We start from the raw sequence: 22,141 nt of genomic DNA, 5'->3' as shown, positions 1-22,141 counted from the left end.
GGTCTCCTCGGCCGGTGGGCGAGATTAGTCTCGCCCACCGGCCGACGTAATCACAAGGAGGAGCGTCGCGGAGGCGGAGGCGGAGACAGCGGCGAGGGACATCGCCGCTGTCCCAGGTAAGTCACTGAAGGGGTTTTTCACCCCTTCAGTAACCGGGGATTGGGGGGTGGGAGGGAGAGGGACCCTCAAGTGCCAGGAAAACGGATCGTTTTTCTGGCACTGGAGTTTCCCTTTAAGTGGGGAGCTACTGATACACTGAGAGCATCAGCTGACTGATCCAGTGGTGGGAAGTGCAAGGCTTATATACTGAATCCCTTGTACACCGAGTGGAAGTGCAGAGCGATCGGTCATGGGCTTAGAGATTTTGGGGTTAAGCTATCTGGATAATACTGTGTCCAGAAACCCCATTCATCATAATTGAATTGCAATTCAAAGAACACTATACAATGTTAGGAATACAAGTAGGTTCCTAAAAAAAAAAAAAAAAAAGTTACCAGTTTACCATTTATTTCTCTGGCTCCACTCCGAAAAAAAAGTGAGCTTTACTTACCTTTTCTCCATCGCAGTGCTAGTTTCACCACGGCTGACTCGATCAAAATATATATATATACACACACACACACACACACATATATACACACACACACACACACACACACACATATATAAATAATGATCGGGTCAGTATATATCTATGAGATTTCAGCTCAGTAGATGTGGAGAAACTACTCAAAATGGAGCTGCTGCAAAATTGAGTTTCATCAAATTGAGTTACGCTAGAATCTCTAGATGCCTTTAGTGCTGAATTCATCCAGGTCAAAAGTCACAAGGAATCCTGGCAGGGTTTTACTTTCTGTGATTCATACAGGTTGAGAACAGAACTTAAGAACAACTACTGCCCACTATCAAACTTTTTTTTTTATAAATACCCCTTTGGAAAATAGTATTTTGTATATTGATAACGGAAAAATGTATCTGCTCCTTGTTGCATAACTTACCATTATCCATGGGTGGTTCATGAATTCTGTGATGCTCATCCTCTGAGTTGGATCAGTCTTCAGGAGATTTCTAATCAGCTGCTTCACTACAGAGGTAAAAAAAAAAAAGTTTAGTAGGTGATGATGCAATATAAAGAAGCTCACTGGTTATAATGCCAGGAGTGGCCATGCAGCATCCCAGTGTAATTTGTCAAACCAGTTTAGAACAGTTTGACATTTCCCGAGGTACTGCTGGATGCGCCCATGGCCACAGCCCCTGGTTTCTACTTGCAGGTTAGCTAGTAAGTTGCACTGGGTTAAGCAGGACCATGCAAGAAGGCGCTCATAGGCCGAAAGAATCCGCTCAGTTTTCTTAGCCAATTAGTGTAGTCCACTATATGGCTATGCCAGCAGAATCGAGTCATCTGGCTTCTTCTACAGATGAAAACTGAATTTATAATAACCACTCTAGAACCATTTAACAGAGTACAAAGAGATCATCAGGGCAATCCTGGTTCCATAAACACTAGAGCAGGCGGTAGTGGTTATGGTGCTTGGAGTGATCCTTTAAACAATGGCAGAGACACAAACAAAGCAGACCTGCAACAGGACATGAAAAACATAGGAAATACCACTGTATATTTAAAAAAAAGAAAATCTTTAAAATTATATTACATGCACCCATCTCTCTCTGCGCAATTCATAAGCATGGTATTCAATAAGGATCTCGACAAGCATGACACTCTCATTCTTCAGCAAGTTAATTACGGCAAACACCTCAAAATTGTGCAAGTACAATATCCTCCATCTTAACCATGCAGGTTTTCTAGGTTTTGGTTTTAGAACATTTCAAGAAAGCCTTAAATGTGTGAAATATTGTCACATACGATACACATAAAGTACCAGTGAAATGTCTCATACAGCTAAAAGTATATATATATATATATATATATATATATACACACACACACACACACACACACACACACATATATATACATATACATATACACACACACACACTACATACAGAGTTTTAAAGTGCCAGTCCTTGCTTTCTCTTTATTCCATTTGGTCATATTTGTGTTTTGGGTTTTTTAACCCAATGACTGAGAAGATGCAAATTATATCAAAAACATGGTTTACATTTTTTGTTTTCTTTTTACAAAACGTAAAGATTGAACTTTTGGGATCACAAGACCAGAGTCAATTGAATCAATGCATAAATAGCTGCACTGCATTAAAGAGAAAACAAAGGCAATGCCTAAAAGCCTCAAAATAACCTTTTTTAGGTTATATGTAGAAATACCGTAATACAATGAAACAATTAATGGGTTATGCGACAGCTGTTTAATTGTGTGGAATATCCAGGTTTACTTTTTGCATTTCTAATAGTTTTCATTTTTTTTTTATAATCTTTTTATTGGGTTTATCACCATAAATCTTTTACAAAAAAGTACATAAAAACATTCATACACAATATATATATAAAAAAAATTCATACACATAGACACAAAGACTTCCCCCCTCCCTCACGAGAGCTCATCATACTTCCAATTTCTATTACTTTTTTCAGATGGTAATCTTATTACCTTTACATTTGTATTAGTTTTTCTTCCCAAGTTGACCATAGGCTCAAATTATCATCCAGAGTCCTGCAGTGATCCTTTTCCATCTTAATTTGATAGATCATCTGTATTATTATCAACTTTATATTAAAGACGGTATTTCCCTTCCAATTTCTAGCTATTATTTTACATGCTATTAAGCAATGAATAATTAAAAATTGATTTATTTTATTTAATTTTGGCCATTGATAATGTAATAACATTGTTTCTGGTTTTAAAGGTATTTCAACACCACAAAGTGTGTGGATGATAAATTGAGCCCACTGCCATACAGCAATCACTTGTCTACAGGACCACCACATATGAATGTAGTCTCCTTTTTCCTCTCTGCACCTCCAACATTTCACATCCTTGGATGTATCAAATTTAACTATTTTGGTTGGCGTCATATACCATTTGTAAACTAGCTTAAAGTGTGTTTCTATTAATACAAAGGAGTGGACAGATTTACTGATTTTTTGTATATTGGATAACCATTCATTTACTTCTATATTTATTTTTAGTTCCATATTCCATTTTTTTTATAACGTTGGGGAGGGCTAAGTCCTCCATTTGTTCCAACATTCTGACACACCTAGAGAACATTTGCTTTATTTTGTTCTGATATAAAATTGGTTTTAAAATATCATACATCTTACCATCTTTTACTATCTCAACTTTCTCCAGAAAGTGTTTTACTCTAAGATAGGTATATACTTCATTAACAGGAACCTTAAACTCTTCTATCAGTATTTTATAGGGTTTAATTTTGCCCTCCTTAATCAGTTCTTTTATTGTATTTATTCCCTTTTCCTTCCATGTTTTTAAGGAGATATTCTCTATACTTGCTTCTATTATGTCTATTCTTTGAAAATCAAATATTTTATTGGTTAAATCAATGTTCTTCCTTATCTTTTGCCAGACTGGAATAATCTGGCCTAGAATATATGATCTAAAAAGTTGTCTTTATTCTTCCAGACTAGGTTTAGGGAGTCGCTTAATTGACTTGATTCTGTTTCTGACCACCACCATATTTCCTCTTTATTTTGAATTATCTGGGTAGTCATAACATGCATTATGATCCCTGCTTCATAATATTTTCTTATGTTTGGATATCCCAAACCTCCCTTCTTTAGTCCTTTTGATAATATTCCATTTTTAATTCTAGGTTTCTTCCCTTGCCATACGAAACTAGAAAAGGAAGTATTGATCATTGTCAGCCATTCATTCGGGATGCTTAAAGGGAGCATTCTAAAAATGTAAATCCATTTTGGCAGGACGTATGATTTCAAGATATTAATTCTTCCTCCCCAAGATACTTCTATTTTTCTCCATTCTTTCAAATTCTTATTAGTTTCTTTTAAGAGGTCCATAAAGTTTGTTCGCATAATATTTTTTGGATTTCTACTTATTTTTATTCCTAAATATGAGAACGTTTTTGCTTTTATAAAGTTATAAGTTTTTTGGTAAAGATCTATTTCTTGACTTGACATATTATTGTATATAGCTATTGATTTTGTTTTATTCAATTTGTAATTTGATACTGAACTATACATTTCAATTTCCGCCATTGCATTTACTATTGATGTTGACGGATTATTTAGAAAAAGAATGGTATCATCAGCATAAAGGTAAATTTTCAATTCTTTCTGTCCTACTGTATATCCCTTGATGTTTTCATTATTTCTGATTCTGTTAGCTAGTACTTCTATTAAATTAAATTTTCAATTCTTTCTGTCCTACTGTATATCCCTTGATGTTTTCATTATTTCTGATTCTGTTAGCTAGTACTTCTATTGTCAATATAAACAATAGGGGAGACCGTGGACAACCTTGTCTGGTTCCGTTGTTCAATTTGAACCAGTCTGCGCATATGCCTGGGCCAATTGTTCTCGCCATTGGATCTTTATATAGCGCCAAGATTGCGTCAAACAACCATCCCTGTATGCCTATTTCTTCTAAAGTAAGCTTCATAAAGTCCCAGCTGACCCTGTCAAAGGCTTTCTCGGCATCTAAAGACAGGATCAGCATGGGACTTTTTTTACGCTTTGATGTATCTAGTGCATCTATCAGACGTCTGATGTTATTGCTTGACATTCTATCTGGGACGAACTCTGTTTGGTCAGGATGAATGATTTGATTTATTACTTCTTTTAATCTACTAGCCAAAATAGAAGAGAATATCTTTACATCTACATTTATTAATGATATTGGTCGATAGCTCTGTACTTTTGTTGGGTCTTTCCCTAATAGTTTTCATAATTCTATAGCTTCAATTTTTTGTGGGTGTACTCCGATCCACTCCGATCGCATAGAAAAGGTGATTTTACTCACCTTTTCTCCAATGCTGTGCCTGTCTTGCCGCTGCTGGCCCTCCAGGCTCCACCTCCGTGGTGGAGATCATCAACCTGGATGATCTCAGCCAATCAAATATAGTTCCCCCGGCTATTGTGCATGTGCTGCAAAATGCAGCGTTGCGCCAATCAGCATCTAATCTCTAGACTAGGAAGCACCTCTAGTGGCCGTCTGAGTCACTAGAGGTGCTTACTAGGGACCAATGTATATACACTGCCTCTTCTCTAAAAATGAAACATTTACATTGAAATGCCTGCAGGGATAGGTTATAGAAAAACAGAACTATTACATTAAGCTGTTGTGGTACTGGTGACAATAGTGTCCCTTTAAAACTAGGCACATACAAGCCAATGTAAAATAAGATCGCCTTTCCAAATTATTTTTCTTCTCTACAGTTCTAGATATTTTTTGAACCAATTCACACTGCATACATATGGGAGTTATATCTGAAAGTCCATCGGTATTAATAAAATTGATTAAACTGACTCCAGTATTTCGGTTAACTCCTCCCTATAATTTTTGTAAAATCAACAGGTTAGTTTGTGGGTAGTATAAGAAATTGATACATTTGATTTTCATTGTGAAGTACTTATGTAAACTTCATTATTTGCATTATAACCTCCTCCAATCTCACCTTCATCGGAGACTTCCGACCACTCTGGGTTTGGAAACTCATACTGCCCCATACGGATCCGCTTTTTCATTCCAGGGGAGATGGCCAATCCATGATTAGAGTAAAAAGGAGGATAACCACAGAGTCTAAGGCAGAGTAAGAAAATGTCACGTTAAAAAACCCAAAAAAACCATCAAGGCTAGATTGTATTGCTCCCTTATATAAATCCCTCAATACCTCACAGCACAGCATACGGACATTTACATATTGGAACTTACAGAATATACATTATGACACCAAGTGACCACATATCACAGGACTTGTCATATTTCTCTGGTCCTAGAACCTCTGGTGCTACAAGATAAAGATAAACACAATGAATTTTAGGTAACGTAGACAGAAAAAACACCGTTAATATAGCTCACATGCAAAACAGGACTCTTTTAAAGAGTCAGGCAAATTAATTGGGGTAGTAATTTTTCAGATATATGTTTGTATTTTAATTCATACTTTTTTCTGTCAAATTTTGCCTACAAAATACATAGGGAGAAATTTACCAAACAGTTTTGTTCTAAAAAGATGGTCTAAAATACTAAAGTGGGGCATTTGACAAAGCAGTGGAAACCAGCAGGTATGTTCTCTTGGGGACTACTTCTAAATTACATTTAGGCTTCACTTTTTAGAACAGAACACATCAATAACTAGTTTGCATGGATTCCATTTCTATGGCTACCTGAAAATGACCGTGCCATCAACTTTTGGAGGACAGGGCCCTTTAATTGTTACAAGACACCTATTTGAGTGCATCAAAATATGTATTTAAACACGAACCTACTAACATTTAGAATGTAAGCTCGATTGAGCAGGGTCCTCTTCAACCTATTGTTCCTGTAAGTTTATTTGTAATTGTCCTATTTATAGTTAAATCCCCTCTCATAATATTGTAAAGCGCTACGGAATCTGTTGGCGCTATATAAATGGCAATAATAATAATAATAATAATAATAATAATAATAATAATAACAACATCAGAAAAAAAATCTCTTAAAAGGCAACATAAAAACAGGCTAGATCTGTACAAAAATCTAAAAAAACATGCAAATACCCATATTCTCCACTTACTCACCCACATAATAAGGTGTGTAACAAGGTGTCGCCAGTGAGTTGTGAGATGTTGTTTCCTTAGCAAAGCCGAAATCAGTGAGCTTTAACACTGCATTTGGTCTTTTTGATGTGTACAGAAGATTTTCTGGCTGCATTACAAAGAACATTATTAGATCACAGCAGTTTCCATGAGAGAAATCTAGTTACTATAATCTGTAGCTCTCCTATTTTCTACACAATATATTTACAAGAAGATTAGCCACAAAATCAGTGGGGTTAAACTGTGTGGTTTTTGCATCCTTGCCACCTTTCTCTATACTCCTTTTCAAAGAGTGGCAGAAGAATCCACAGCAAGTATTGAATAAAAAGCCAGTAAATTATTGGTCTACATTTGTTGTCCTGTGTAGCCTCACTAGTATAAATCCATCATAAACCTTTGCCATTTTAAAGAGCATTTCTATTATAGTAACACATGGGTATCTGCCACAGAAGAGGGACATTCAGAGGGAAGACTTACCGTATATACTCGAGTATAAGCCGACCCGAATATAAGCCGAGGCCCCTAATTTTACCCCAAAAAACTGGGAAAACGTATTGACTCGAGTATAAGACTAGGGTGGGAAATGCAGCAGCTACTGGTAAATTTCTAAATAAAATTAGATCCTAAAAAATTATATTAATTGAATATTTATTTACAGTGTGTGTGTGTGTATGAGTGCAGTGTGTGTATGAATGCAGTGTGCGTATGAGTGCAGTGCGCGGATGAGTGCAGTGCGCGGATGAGTGCAGTGCGCGGATGAGTGCAGTGCGCGGATGAGTGCAGTGCGCGGATGAGTGCAGTGCGCGGATGAGTGCAGTGCGCGGATGAGTGCAGTGCGCGGGTGAGTGCAGTGCGTGAGTGCAGTGCGTGTGTGTATATGAGTGCAGTGCGTGTGTGTATGATTGCAGTGTGTGTGCGTATATATTAATTGAATATTTATTTCCAGTGTGTGTATATAATTAATGCAGTGTGTGTGTATGAGTGCAGTGTGTGTGTGTGTATGAGTGCAGTGTGTGTGTGTGTGTGTATGAGTGCAGTGTGTGTGTGTATGAGTGCAGTGTGTGTGTGTATGAGTGCAGTGTGTGTGTGTGTATGAGTGCAGTGTGTGTGTGTGTATGAGTGCAGTGTGTGTGTGTGTATGAGTGCAGTGTGTGTGTGTGTATGAGTGCAGTGTGTGTGTGTGTATGAGTGCAGTGTGTGTGTGTGTATGAGTGCAGTGTGTGTGTGTGTATGAGTGCAGTGTGTGTGTGTGTATGAGTGCAGTGTGTGTGTGTGTGTGTATGAGTGCAGTGTGTGTGTATGAATGAGTGCAGTGTGTGTGTGTGTATGAGTGCAGTGTGTGTGTGTATGAGTGCAGTGTGTGTGTGTATGAGTGCAGTGTGTGTGTGTATGAGTGCAGTGTGAGTGTGTGATATAGTGTGTGTTTGTGTATGTGTTGGTGGGGGTGGGCATTTGATATATTATTAATTATTATTATTATTATTTTTTTATATTATTATTTTTTTTATTATTATTTATTATTATATATTTTTTTTTTTTAATCAGCTTTTTTTTTCGTCCCCCCTCCCTGCTTGCTAGCTGGCCAGGGAGGGGGGCTCATTCCCTGGTGGTCCAGTGTCATTGGTAGTTCAGTGGGGGGAGAGGGGTGCTGGCAGAGCTGTACTTACCTTTCCTGCAGCTCCTGTCAGCTCTCTCCTCCTCCGCGCCGTCCATTCAGCTCCCTCTGTCAGCTCCCAGTGTAAGTCTCGCGAGAGCCGCGGCTCTCGCGAGACTTACACTGGGAGCTGACCGAGGTGCTGAACGGACGGCGCGGAGGAGGAGAGAGCTGACAGGAGCTGCAGGAAAGGTAAGTACAGCTCTGCCAGCACCCCTCTCCCCCCAGTCTGTATTATGGCAATGCAAATTGCCATAATACAGACTCTGACTCGAGTATAAGCCGAGTTTGGGTTTTTCAGCACAAAAAATGTGCTGAAAAACTCGGCTTATACTCGAGTATATACGGTATTTATATAAATGTATTGTTTTAACCTGCATAATTGCTATAAAGTATTCAAAGATTAGCATGCATGGAATTTTGGTTCCTGGTTTATCTGATAAAGAGAGAACACATGCCCAAATTAAAATAATACTCTCCTAGGGCTCCATGATCCAGAGTGGACATATTCCTCCACAATTTATATACAGACATGACCTGGACATAGGCAGTGTTAAAAGGGCAATTTATTGTCACACAGGTTACATTCTGGCTCACTGAGCCCTTCTTTTAACCCCTTTGTGACAAGACCGTTTTTAAATTTTCTTACCGTTAAGGACCAGAACTGTCTTTACATTTCTGCAGTGTTTAGCTGTAATTTTCCTCTTACTCATTTACTGTACATAAACATTTACTGTTTTTCTCGCCATTAAACGGTCTTCCTAAATATACCATTATTTTCATCATATCATATAAATTACTATATAAAAAAAAATTGTCAATTAAGGTGAAATAAAATAAAACAAAAAACACTTTTTTTCTAACTTTGACCCCCAAAATCTGTTGCGCATCTACAACCGCCAAAAAACACCCATGCTAAATGGTTTCTAAATTGTGTCCTGAGTTTAGAAATACCCAATTATAACATGTTCTTCGCTTTTCTTTTGCAAGTTATAGGGCAAAAAGTACAAGTAGCACTTCGCTATTTCCAAAGCATTTTTATTTTTCCCCCCAACATTAACGAAAGTTACATTGTAACATTGATATTTGCCTGAATAAATATATATATATATATAAATATTTTTTTTTATTATTATTATTTTTAAAGGAGACAACCTAAGTTATTAAACTTGGGATATTTTGACTCTTTTCGTACAACCATTTTACCACTAATCTATGCCAAATTAAAAGAATAAAAATAAGTGATTTTTTTGACACATAGCAATTTAAGAATACATGTACGGAGAACTTTAAAACAACGCAGGGTATTCAAAATGGGGTATGTCCAGTCTTTTTTAGCAGCCACTTAGTCACAAAACCTGGCCAAAATTAGCGTTTATATAAGTGTTTTTTGCATTTTTTTTTTTTTTTACACAAACTGCCATTTCACCGATGATATCAGTAGAATACATTTTACTACTTTAAAACGCTCATATTTGTGTAGAGTAATGTCTCACGAGTAAAACAGTACTCCTCAAGTATAGGTTTTATGGTGATTTGGAAAGTTACAGTCAAACATAATTGACTATGTTGCCTTTGAGATGGTATGGCAGCCCATAAATGAAAATTAACCCTACCATTTAAAAAATTATACAACCCAGGGTATTCAAAATGGAGTATGCCAAGTCTTTTGTAGTAGCCGCTTAGCCACAAACGCTTGCCAAAGTTAACATTCATATTTAGTTTTTTTTTTCTATTGTATTTTTTTTTTACACAAAAACTTTTACTGGTGATTTCATTGTTGTGATAAGTTTTACTGTTTTAAACACTCATATTTGTGTTCTGCAAAGTCTCCAGAGTATAACAAACCCCCCCCCCCCCCCCCCGTACAGGTTTTATGGTGTTTTGGAAAGTTACAGTGTTAAATATAAGGCTTGTGAATTAAGTTCTCTGGACTGTGCCTGGGTTGTCAGGCAGGTCCCTCAAATTATAATTAATAAAATAATTATGTTGCCAGATTGCCCTGGTTCTCCATCATCTGATGTGGACCTCGTTAATCCGGGCGACGTCTGAGCCGGCATGACTCTTGGTTCGTGTGGCTCTCATATTATTGAGGTGGGCAGAGTATGTATCATTAGGTGTCTTGCACGCGCACACACACACTATATACGTTATATATAAAAACACACACTCTTTTTTTCCTATATATGTACAATATATTATAAATTAATTAAAGCATTTAGAACATATTATACATATATAATCCAATTGTACAGCGCTACGGAATTTGCTGGCGCTAAATAAAAAAAAATTATATATATGATTACATTACAAGTGTATTTTGAGATATACGTGTATATACACATCTCAAAGTACACTTATAATGCAATCATACATATTATATGTATAATATATTATAAAATGCCTTAATTATTTTAGAATATTTAATTTATTATTTTAATATTTTTTACTTTTTAGCAGCCTGGGGGACTGTCTGACAGCTCAGGCAGTCTCCCCGCTGGCAGCTCCATAGACTCTTATTGCGGCCATGTGATCATGGTGGTCACATGGCACTGGTGGCCAGAGCTGCTGCAGGGGGACTGCTGGGGTCTCTGGCAGTACCCCTTCGACCGGGGGACATTTTTGCCGCGGAAGTACCAGGTACGTCCGAGGTCGTTAACGACCATTTTTTGTCGGACGTGCCTTGTACATCCGCGGTCGGGAAGGGGTTAGGATTGTTGGTTTACCGGATGACCATACCTTTACATCTCTATGAGCGATATTAATTGAATGTAGATACTGTATGGCCTCTCCGATACTTTTCATAATGTCTGAAGCTTCTGTGGAGACAAAAACAAAAATAGGTCAATACCTCATTGTCATGCCAATCTCACTTTTCAGTCTTTCTAGTAAATCCTACTGGTTAAAAACAAAACCACCACATCAGAGGGGACACTTTAAATAATGTTTCTATTTTATTTATTTATTTATTTTAAATACTTTAGCTTAATGGACGGCAATACAAATAAAACATAAGGAACCATAATGAGAGGACACAATGCCATATACTTTTATTATACATGCCATTGTATCCAAATACAGGCCCACTTCCACGTTTTAGTGTGAAGAATGCAGGCTTCTCCAGTTACAGATAGCCACAAACTGCTAGCCGCACTTGACTTATTTTCAGATGGAATCTTAAATAGGGCTAACAGCGAAGGAGTTAATGGGTACTTTTAAGGTGACTGCTGGTGAAATCTATATACACACCGTGACAGCTTTCCATTAGCCTACCATAAAATGTGAAACTGTCATTTAACCATGATCTTAATATTTGTTACACATGTGCTCATTAGAGGTTTCTTAGCCAAATGCATGAGGTTTTTGTTATTTTTTTGGCATATGTTAAAGGGTTTTGATCTGTGGTTTTTTGTTTTTTTTTGCTAGCTTGTTACATCAGATCTGGAAATGTCTCTCTTGCGTAGAATGGAGTTAAGATTGCTGGGATCCCTTCCAAAGTTATCCTGACAAATTGCAAAGTGGTCTGGATCCAAGCCATCTTCCTGGTTAACAGTGGGAAGACTGCCATCTACACCCTCCAACAGTAGATTTGTTGTTATATTCGTATTAAAATCATATCCAACCTGAAGTAAGCTACTGTGCACTTTGTTAAAGCAAAATGCCCTTGCTGCGCAAATATTTATTTTTTTAAACATAATTTAATAGCAAATAATCTATATAACCATAATACCTAAAAGGCAACAAAAACATTCAGAAGGATTGGGGTTAATTAACCCATTTTGATGCAGATTTCCACAGAACCGACTAACACAGTTTTCCTAGATGAAGCTCCCTTTGCAGACCTAACATCTTCCACTTGTGCTATAAGACCGTACACAGGCATGCTACACCATGCACACAGTCTGCTGCTTAAATGGTTTCGAACAAATAACTTGTTTAAAACCACACAACTGAAAATGCTGATCAAGCTTGCATCGATACAACAGTCACAAACCTGTTAAATAAAACAAGGTCAAGCTATGTGTTCGTGGTCAACAAAGTAGATGTTAAAGTCATTACATAATAGACATACATTACAAAAAGAAAAGAAAAATAATCTTTCCAAATTGCTTCTAACTTGGAAAAAAAAAAAAGTTATATCTTCAAATAACTCATGCAGTGTGCAGAACTCAAATGTTTCAGATAAGAAATCAGTTCATGGATGAAAAAAAAAAAAAATTCTACATCGTTTGAATGCTACGTTCTACAGAGAAGTACATTCATAAACTACTCATCACCATTACCGTTTGCATCCTGCGAGTGTGCGTGCATATCTCTGAAGGACGTCATGTGTTAAAGGGAAACGATGTACTATAACCTCTATAGCTTATTGTAGCGATTATGGTGCAAGAGCGCACTCCTTCGTCAGGGGAGCTTTTGTCGATTTGGAGACAGCCACTGGAGGCAGACTTAAAGCTGCAATGTAAACACAGCATTTTCTCTGGAACTGTAATGTTGAACATTGCAACATTAAATGCAAAAAGGACAGTGCAATCCGACCACTTCAATTAGCTGAAGTGGTCTGGGTGCCTATAGTGTCCCTTAAATGCGGATTCTGCACAGCAGAATCGTAGTAACCCATATAAATATATTGACCAGATAATAAATAAGGAAAACCTCTCTTCTCAAGCAGAATGGACAAATCTTGGGTACTAGAAAGACTCCTGGTTTTCAACAAAACAAGAAAAACCTTTAAACACCATGACAGCATCTATGGACCTTAAAGGACCACTATAGTGCCAGGAAAACATACTAGTTTTCCTGGCACTATAGTGCCCTGAGGGTGCCCCCACCCTCAGGGTCCCCCTCCCGCCCGGCTCTGGAAAGGGGAAAAGGGGTAAAACTTACCTTTTTCCAGCGCTGTGCGGGGAGCTCTCTGCCTCCGATCCTCCTCCGTTCCGCCCCGTCGGCTGAATGCGCACGCGCGGCAAGAGCTGCGCGCGCATTCAGCCGGTCGCATAGGAAAGCATTTACAATGCTTTCCTATGGACGCTTGCATGCTCTCACTGTGATTTTCACAGTGAGAATCACGCAAGCGCCTCTAGCGGCCGTCAATGAGACAGCCACTAGAGGATTTTGGGGAAGGCTTAACCCATTTATAAACATAGCAGTTTCTCTGAAACTGCTATGTTTATAAAAAAAATGGGTTAACCCTAGCTGGCCCTGGCACCCAGACCACTTCATTCAGCTGAAGTGGTCTGGGTGCCTAGAGTGGTCCTTCAAATAGCTGTTCTTTGACTACTATACAAGAGGAGCTTTTCATAACTTACCCATAACATTTCTAATCACGTATTGGCTAAGTTTATTATCGCCATTTATATAGCGCCAACAAATTCCGTAGCGCTTTACAATATTATGAGAAGGGGGATTTAACTATAAATAGGACAATTACAAGAAAACTTACAGGAACGATAGGTTGAAGAGGACCTTGCTCAAACGAGCTTACACTCTATAGTTTAATCATACTTTGCACTCCTGCTCAAAGATAAGATGACCAACTAACAAAAGGCATAGATTTATTTTCTACTCCGCATTCCAAAAAACATTTTACACAAACAGACGTAATAGAATTACACACACACTCTTCAAACTGGAAAAACCAGCAAGCTTCTATGGAAATTCTTCCAAAATCCGAGGTATTTTTGTTTGTTTTTTTAATTCTTTATTTGTAATCGACATGAGTAATATATAATGGGTCGTCAAGGGTTACATACGTGTTATGATACTGATAATACGTTTGTGTACATTAACAGATTACAGTTTTTGGCTCAAACAACATGGTACTACCAAGCACATATGTCTGCTGCGTCAACTGATCGTTAGGTTTAGCAATAGGTGGTTCCCAGGTTCGTTTGATCTTATTGTCTACCGTTCCTGCAATCTATTCTCATTGATCGCCAGTGGGGATGGTTATTGCGTGGTAGATTACTGGGTTCGTGAATCGTGTTATTTGTTCACCCTGTGAGACCGTCCTAGGAAATATCGTGTGCGCGTCGAAGTTTTGTTTTATATAGAACCTGTAGGTTTGGTTCTACTGATAGATGTAGAGATAGAAAAGAGAAGGAGAAAAGGTGGGGGCAGGGGGTGGGGGGTTCGGAGAAGACCTACTATTCAGTTGGACTTTTGAGGTTGTTCATGTTGGGTTGGCCAGGTTGGAGTTTTCCCACGGTTCCCAGATCTTCTGGAAGGTTTTCAAGGTGCCTCTTAGTCTAGCTGTTAAGTTATCCATCAGGTGGACTTCTTTGATCTGCCTTATCACCCCTGACCTAGATGGTATGTTTGGTTTGAGCCATCCTTAGGCTATCGCTCTCCTGGCCACCAGGGTAATTTTGTGAATTAGCTTTTGCTCATGTTTAGACCAACAGTCTATAGTTCTGCTTAGCAGGAATAGCCACAGATCTAGGTCTGGAGCTCTCGAGAAGACCTGAGTTACTAGGTCTTGTATCCGTTTCCAGAATGTGACTATCCGCGGGCATTCCCATCACATATGAACGTACGTTCCACTCTGACCGCAACCCCTCCAGCACGTGTCTGTAGGAGTTTTTTGCATTTGATTCAACTTAACCGGTGTGGTGTACCAGCAAGGCATTGTTTTTATGGATTGTTCTGAGGTATTTTTAAAAACATAGAAAAAGAAATACGACGTGAAATCCTCAAAAAAAAAAAAAAAAAAAACAGAAGTTTGTAAATTATAGGAATCAGTAATAAGGCAATTTGATTTTCTCTCCCACTGGGGTATACTTGTCTCCCCACCCAAAAAAAAAAAAAAACACAATTATAGAAAAATCTGTAACACTTACACTATTAACCCCTTAAGGACACATGACATGTGTGACATGTCAGGATTCCCTTTTATTCCAGAAACTTGGTCCTTAAGGGGTTAAACCAAGCTGGAAGCAAGATCACATTTCTTGAAAAGAAGTAGGTCTCCTCAATTGCACACATCTTTCACAGTGCAAGTTAGTTAAATGCAGCCCTCTTAAATACTATTTGATTAAAAACTCCCATAATCTCCTTTTCAGCCTATAAATGTGCTGCAATGGGGGGGGGACTCAATTTCATTATTATCTATATAGTGACAACTAATTCCGCAGCGCTTTACAATATTATGAAAAGGGATTGGGAATTTACAATAAATTAGACAGTTACACAGGAACAATAAGTAGATGAGGGTCCTGCTAAAACAAGCTTACAGTCTAGAGGAGATGGGGTACAAATACACAACAGCGCAGCAAGGGTGACAGCCACCAAACAAGGTGGAAAAGTAGCATAACTGGAGGAGAAAGTGAACTGTGGCTCTTTAGGAGAGCAAGAGACAGATATGGATAGGTATAGATAAGTTACTCTGGGAGTCCATTAGCATTTCCTTGTTCAATACACTTTCTGTAAGACATATTAATTTTCCCTAGTCTGTGGAATCAATCATTGGGGAGGACAAATCAAAGAAAGCCAGGAAATTCAAGAAAGATATTGCTTAGGAAGTTCCGTTCATTCTCCCGAGCCAAGCCCTACACTGTCTGGCTTATCTCAGACAGAGCTTTAGGCGTGCTGAATATTGTAGTGGAGGCGGGGAGAAGACCCCAGTGAACTGTAGGGCACTCAGGAGAACTAAGGAACGTTCCCGTTTAGGTGCTTGCCGATCTCAGACATTTGTAGTTGAGGCACAGAGAGGCATCTGGAGGACCAAACCTTTTATAAATAATTAAATTACTACTTACAATGCAGGGCGTCAGATAATAGAATTACTACTGCAAGCGGTAGTGGTTATGGTGCATGGAATGTTCCTTTAAAATTATATGTAGTACGTTTTACAAAAACAATAGACAGTGGGCGGGGCCGGGCTGCCGAACCGACTGGACGCCATCTGCTCAGGCTCCAGGTCTGAGCTCGTGGAAAGGGTTCAAAATGAAAAAAACAGACTGCTGCAATGTCGGAGTCCCCACTGCCGCTGTACGGAGTGAGACACTAGCTTCAGCCCAATACCCGCGGGTGGCACATCATGCACCGGGTGAGCAGAAACAGCCGTTCTCAGCCTGCACGTCGCCACTAGCCTGACCTCATGCAACCGCGGTGTGCGGCCAGATACCGGAAATAGCCACATGAACAAAGCCTACAGACGTTGGGAGATACCCCGGCTCGGGGCACGGCCACGGCCCCCACCCCCCTTTGGGCGGCGGGGGTTATCCCGGCATCATGGCGGTGGCCCGCAGACTGGGACCCTACCTGGTCCGCTACCACTACCCATCCCCTCCCGGAGTCCGGTGGGAAACATATGCACCTACAACGGCACAGAGAGCCATACATACTGCATCGGGATACCGCAGGCCTCTTGTGGTGGCGGACCCGCAGATGCCCACCCTCGGGCGACCAGTGTGTTGGCACAGAACCGGCCAGACCCTTTGGACTTGGTGGTGGGCCGGAGGACTTTGCCCCGACATTTAACACTTCTGTTTCTGCGCTAGTTATTATGCACCCTACAAGGCAAGTTATCTAAAGCCTGCATATACATTGCAGGGAAAATTGCCTACATATGGTTAAGAATCGCTACAATACGCAACGTACGTAACCAGCTCTGCATCAGAATGCTCGAAGTGTAAATGACTGATATTATAATGTAAAGCCACATTAGGCCCATATACACTAATCCGTATTTTTCATAATGAGATCCTGCGCAGACAACACCGCATTTAACCTTATTCTTGCTATGTACCTGCCATCATACTACAAACAAAATAAAATAAAAAAACATTTAAAACAAAAACAATAACAATGGACACTGGTGTTTTTTTCCTTTCGCAACATAATTGCAATGATGAGGTTAATACATTTTATTCAGTTCAGAAAGGAAATGTGGAGGGGGCATGGAAAATATCTACAGACAGAGTCTGGTGTTTCCTATCAAATTCCTAAACTGAATGCATACCTCTCTCTGTGAAGGCCTGGTCCCCTCGATCCTGAATTCGACTGAAGAGCTCACCACCATCCAGACTAAAAACAGAGAACACAGGTATTAAGGATAATAAAGGATAAGATGGAAAGTGTTTCACATTAGCTTTTACACTTAACAAATGAAACTCATAGCAACATAAATTACAGTTTTACACACAAGTGTAGGGAGAAACAAATTTGAAACCTAGGTCTAAAGAACACAAATCTTTTAGTCTCAAACACTCCCCACTAATATACTGCAATCCCTTAGGAAAATCATTGGATTGCTGGCACAACTGTATACAATCTGAAAACAACCAGCATCATAGATCCTACACATTGCAATTCCCTTAAAAGAAAAAAAAAAAAAGGGAAAGGAACAGCACTATTGGGTCAGGAACACATGTAGTACCATATAGTGTTAAAAAAACATTTTAGGCAGTGTGACAAAAGCACCTTCGTCACTGGGATTTGGAGAGGCCAGCTTGCCAGCCTGTTGCCCTGTGGTGAACTTTGGGGCTAAAAACCCTGTTCGTGCTTTTTCCCTTCTATGGTGCAGTATATGGAGCTTACCGAATGGATTAGGGTTATGGTGTTCATTTACCGAACAAACAGTCAAACAGCCGGACCACCCGCAAGTGGAGTGTGCAGCCTGTTAACCTCCCAGAAGCGGTGGTTAACCGCAGCTTAATTGACAAACGGCTGAGTGATCGCCGTTCGTATAGTCAAACACGTGGTGGCAGCGGCCATCTTGTTTAATCGAACGCAGTCAGCTGTGTTTTGCCGTCAAGCACGAACAGTCCCATTCGACTATTTGAAGTGCACTTTAATCTTTGGAAATAGACCGGGCGCACAGCCTAATTCTCTGGAACTATTTTGGGCATAAAGCCATGCTTGCGGCGGGTCAAAAAGAGACTTCCATTAAACTTTTGAACCCCTGCTCTGATCTGGGTGATTTTTGGATACGTTTCTCGCCCAGATCAGGGCTATCCGGGGATGTAAGGTTTTGGGGGTGTTATGTTATGTTTTGGGGTACTTTCTAAACTTTGTGAAAATGTGGTTTTTATGCCTGGAGATAATGGAGTTACTTACACGACTTTACTCAATTATCTCCCAAGCAGAGGGGAGGGATTGTGTGCTGTACATGGGCGTGTCACAGTCTATATGTTTGTTCTGATTGGTTTGTGTCCTTTGTGTTCCTGTGCCCCATCAGGTCCAGGGGGTGTTCTTCTGGCCTGGAGAATTGTATAAAAGCCAACTTGAATTATTAAATAGCAGATCATCTTGCACCTTCATGTCTTGTTTGGGGGATTGGATAACTAAACTCTGGGGATTGCTATAATAACTATACTCCCCTGAGTATAATCACTAAGCTCTTTTAAGAGCTGTTCCTGCTACGCTCTCGGGACTAAGAGAGTCCTACCCACTGGAAGCTGGATCCTGGTTTTGGGATTAGGGTGGGTGGAGGACGGCAAGACCCCAACCAAGCTGCGGCGGTTCGTGGGGTTTACGGTGGTTATAGTGCTCCAGTACTAGGAAGCAGCGATTGACGGAGGTACCCGGTCGGGGTTCCAGGCGGTCCGTCACAGGCAGCTTCCCCATCTAAATAGTGTAAAATCTTAAATTTAGTCCAGCAGCACTGGCTTGGCCCCCAATCCACCACTTTCCTATCGGGAAGCATTGGATTGGCTGAGATTAGCAATTCTGATGTCAGCCAAGAAGGTGGGGCAGGGGGCGGAGCCAAATGCCATACTGGCCAATCAGCATCTCCTCATAGAGATTCAGCGAATCAATGCATCCCTATGTGGAATTTTAGAATTTCCATGCAGAGCGTGGAGACGCAGAACGTCAGTGTTGCACCTCTAGTGGCAGTCTGAGTGACTGCCACTGGAGGTGTCTCTAGAGAGCAATGTAAACCCTCTGAAAAGGAATTGTTTACAGCAAAAAGCCTACAAAGACAGAATATGGACACCAGAACAACTACATTAAGCTGTAGTGACTATAGTGTTCCTTTAAATTGACTAGGATTAGTTGTGATTTTTTTGAAGGCCATACAGAGTTTCATAATTTGCCGATTTTGAGAAGAAAAAAACAAAAAAACAACACTTTGAAAAATGTCCCGGGTTGCACCCTCACAGGTATCGGATAGCCAAGTAGGTGCTCTACCTCATTTGCCTTGAGCACTCGCTACAGATGGAAGTGAGGGGTTCTCATATTGTAGAGAAGCACTGTCAGTTCTCTGTGACAATTTGTTCTCATGCGTCCTGCCTCCCAATGCTGTGGAGAATGAATCAAAAACATTTTAAATATAAAAGGTATTTATTTATGATGCTGGAATGTTCCTTCAGGACAAAAATCAATACAGTGCAGAGAAACACTAATGAAGTGGGCTACAGATGTGTAACCCAAGCAGTAAATTTGCATCATTACGGTTGGCTTAAGAAGGATCATAGAGTACCTACCTCCAAGAGCTCTTATAATAAGTTCCCATTCCAGCATGATTTTACATTTTTTTTTTTTAATTTTTATTGATTTTAATAACTTTGCACTCTAATGCAATGCCATTTCACCATTGTTCAAATTACGTCTCATTTCAAACTCAACATTCTAAACGCATACTGTGTGTTGCAAAACTCACCATTCCATGATAATAAGGAGGCATTTGCGTGATTGGTACAGGTTCTCATAAACGTCAATAATTTTTACAATATGGGAGCACTGAGACGCCCTCCAATGCAGTTCCACCTCCCTGCGGGCCTTCGGACAGTCCTGTAACATCTGAGGAGAATAAACAAAGACAAAAAACATAAGAAAGGGTAGCAACTAGCATTACACATTAAACAAATGAAGACAACTTGATAATTGTTGCCATTATCAAATTAAACAGAAAGCTTATATAATCGGACACAAGCGAATGTGATAGCGATGATTCTGCAGAGGGATGTGAGACAATTCCTATAATTCCAATAACCAGTACAAAACAATTTTTGATATTAAAGGTATTATATCAGTACAGGCGCATTTGCATATTTCATAATCAATGACGCCTGCAAGGTTTCTCTATACACATGGAGTTATAGGGGGGGGGGGGAGAAAGGAAGTTGACTTTTCCACCTGCTCCCATCTGTTTCCTAGTATCATAAATATGTGTATATATAGCCCTGGATTCTGCAGAATGCTTGGGAGAAGGTATCCAAGCCCTGACTGCAGGCTTGAAGGTTGTGTCTTTCAGATCAGTTTCAGACTGTCATCTGAATGGCAAACAAGAGTTGGCACACACACATTACTTTAGTAACCGTAACCAAGCTACAAAACAGAGCAAGAACGCCAATTGTCCCACTTGAACCAAGAAAGAGAGAGGAGCATCCTTCTTTCCCCACTTGTCCCAATGAGAGGCCAGCAGCTTGATGCTCTCTGTAGCCCACATTTTTGGGTCAGTACCAAGTCATATAAAATTGAGCTTGAGACCAAGCTTATAGCCATTATTTATAGAAACTTTGCTAGAAGATCCAAACATCCAGCGTACAGTGTGAAAAGCAGGCTGAATTTGTTTGAGAGTAGGAATGGGTGAAATCTCCTAAGGCCTGCCAAAAGGCATGACTTATGTATGTATGTTTATTCAGCAGTCTGTATGTATTCAGTCTCCATAGAATATCTATCTGTTATGATATGTACACACATTGTTTTATACTATACACACACACACACACTAACATTCACAGACATTGTAGAGACACACTTAAAGTATACAGACAAGGACACCTGTTCAGACAACAGTATGATTACACTGTTATACACAGACGACAAACTACTAAACACACACACACACACTCATACAGACCGTACATGTACACACTGCCTCACATTTACAATGCTATACACACAGTCAGACAAAGAACAAACATTGTAAGTAGTTTATTAGTAAATTTGGGAATTTTCTACTTCCAAAAAGTTTTCATTCTTTTATGTAAGTCATGCCTTGTGATGTTTATGCATGTATAAATAATTATGCAAATTAGAATGGGCGATAATTAATTATATATATATATATATATATATATATATATATATATATATATATATATATATATATATATATATATATATATATATAGCAACCCTAGCTAGACAACATTTTTATCTTTCTGACGATATTAATTTGTAAGCTTTTTCAAAAAGACATTTTTTATGAAAAAACAAAAACAAAAAAACAATGCAATCACATAGAGAATGCCTTTGAATGTGGAAAGAAAGTTACTTGACATAAAACAGTACCATAAGTAACTATTGAACAATAGTAACAGCCAATATATAATTTGTTAATAAAGATGCACTACAAAATTAAACCTTTATCCATTCGAATCACAGTTGTGACCATGGTATACCATTAAAAGGGACACTCACAGGATGCATGCTCAAGACATGAAAAACACAAACAGATCACATGGAAGTGCAACTTCCACATTATGATGTAAGTTTAACCACTGGGGTTCTGGAAAATCCAACAGTTTTCTCAATCTGCCTTAAACGGTTTGACGAAAACCAGATAGAAATGTTTAGAAATGGTCCTGAAAGCATTACAGGCGGTCAAGTTAATGTCCCAATTCTCTCTTCTACATAAAAAGTTATTTAATTTTTACAGAAAGTGGTATGTAATGGCCTCTTCAGCACCAGGAGTTGAAGAGGACTCACAGGAAAAAGGTGCGGCGCTCACAAGAGACGGATTCAGGTCAACAGTAGGCCTTTTTTTTTTTTTTTTTTTTAGGTGGTAGAGGATTTTAATGAAAATGAATAGGTATCTTCAGCATCTTTAAAATCACAAGT

At 39.2% G+C, this 22,141-nt stretch overlaps 1 protein-coding gene across 2 annotated transcripts in view; it reads right to left on the bottom strand.

Moving 5' to 3' along the window:
- The window catches only part of MAPKAPK2 (MAPK activated protein kinase 2), a 60,940-nt gene that overhangs the window by 2,263 nt on the left and 36,536 nt on the right, over nt 1–22,141 (bottom strand). For both annotated transcript variants that reach the window (XM_063451138.1, XM_063451148.1), the window contains exons 2-8: nt 19,956–20,095; nt 17,313–17,377; nt 11,090–11,169; nt 6,679–6,805; nt 5,831–5,906; nt 5,574–5,698; nt 999–1,084 (exon numbers count right to left, since the gene is read on the bottom strand). In XM_063451138.1, coding sequence (XP_063307208.1) covers nt 999–1,084; nt 5,574–5,698; nt 5,831–5,906; nt 6,679–6,805; nt 11,090–11,169; nt 17,313–17,377; nt 19,956–20,095 — 699 coding nt within the window. The remainder of the gene's footprint in view (nt 1–998; nt 1,085–5,573; nt 5,699–5,830; nt 5,907–6,678; nt 6,806–11,089; nt 11,170–17,312; nt 17,378–19,955; nt 20,096–22,141) is intronic.

This window comes from Pelobates fuscus, chromosome 1 (genome assembly GCF_036172605.1).
Source record: "Pelobates fuscus isolate aPelFus1 chromosome 1, aPelFus1.pri, whole genome shotgun sequence".
Classification (NCBI taxonomy): domain Eukaryota; kingdom Metazoa; phylum Chordata; class Amphibia; order Anura; family Pelobatidae; genus Pelobates; species Pelobates fuscus.
This window is presented reverse-complemented; position numbering and strand designations above follow the sequence as displayed.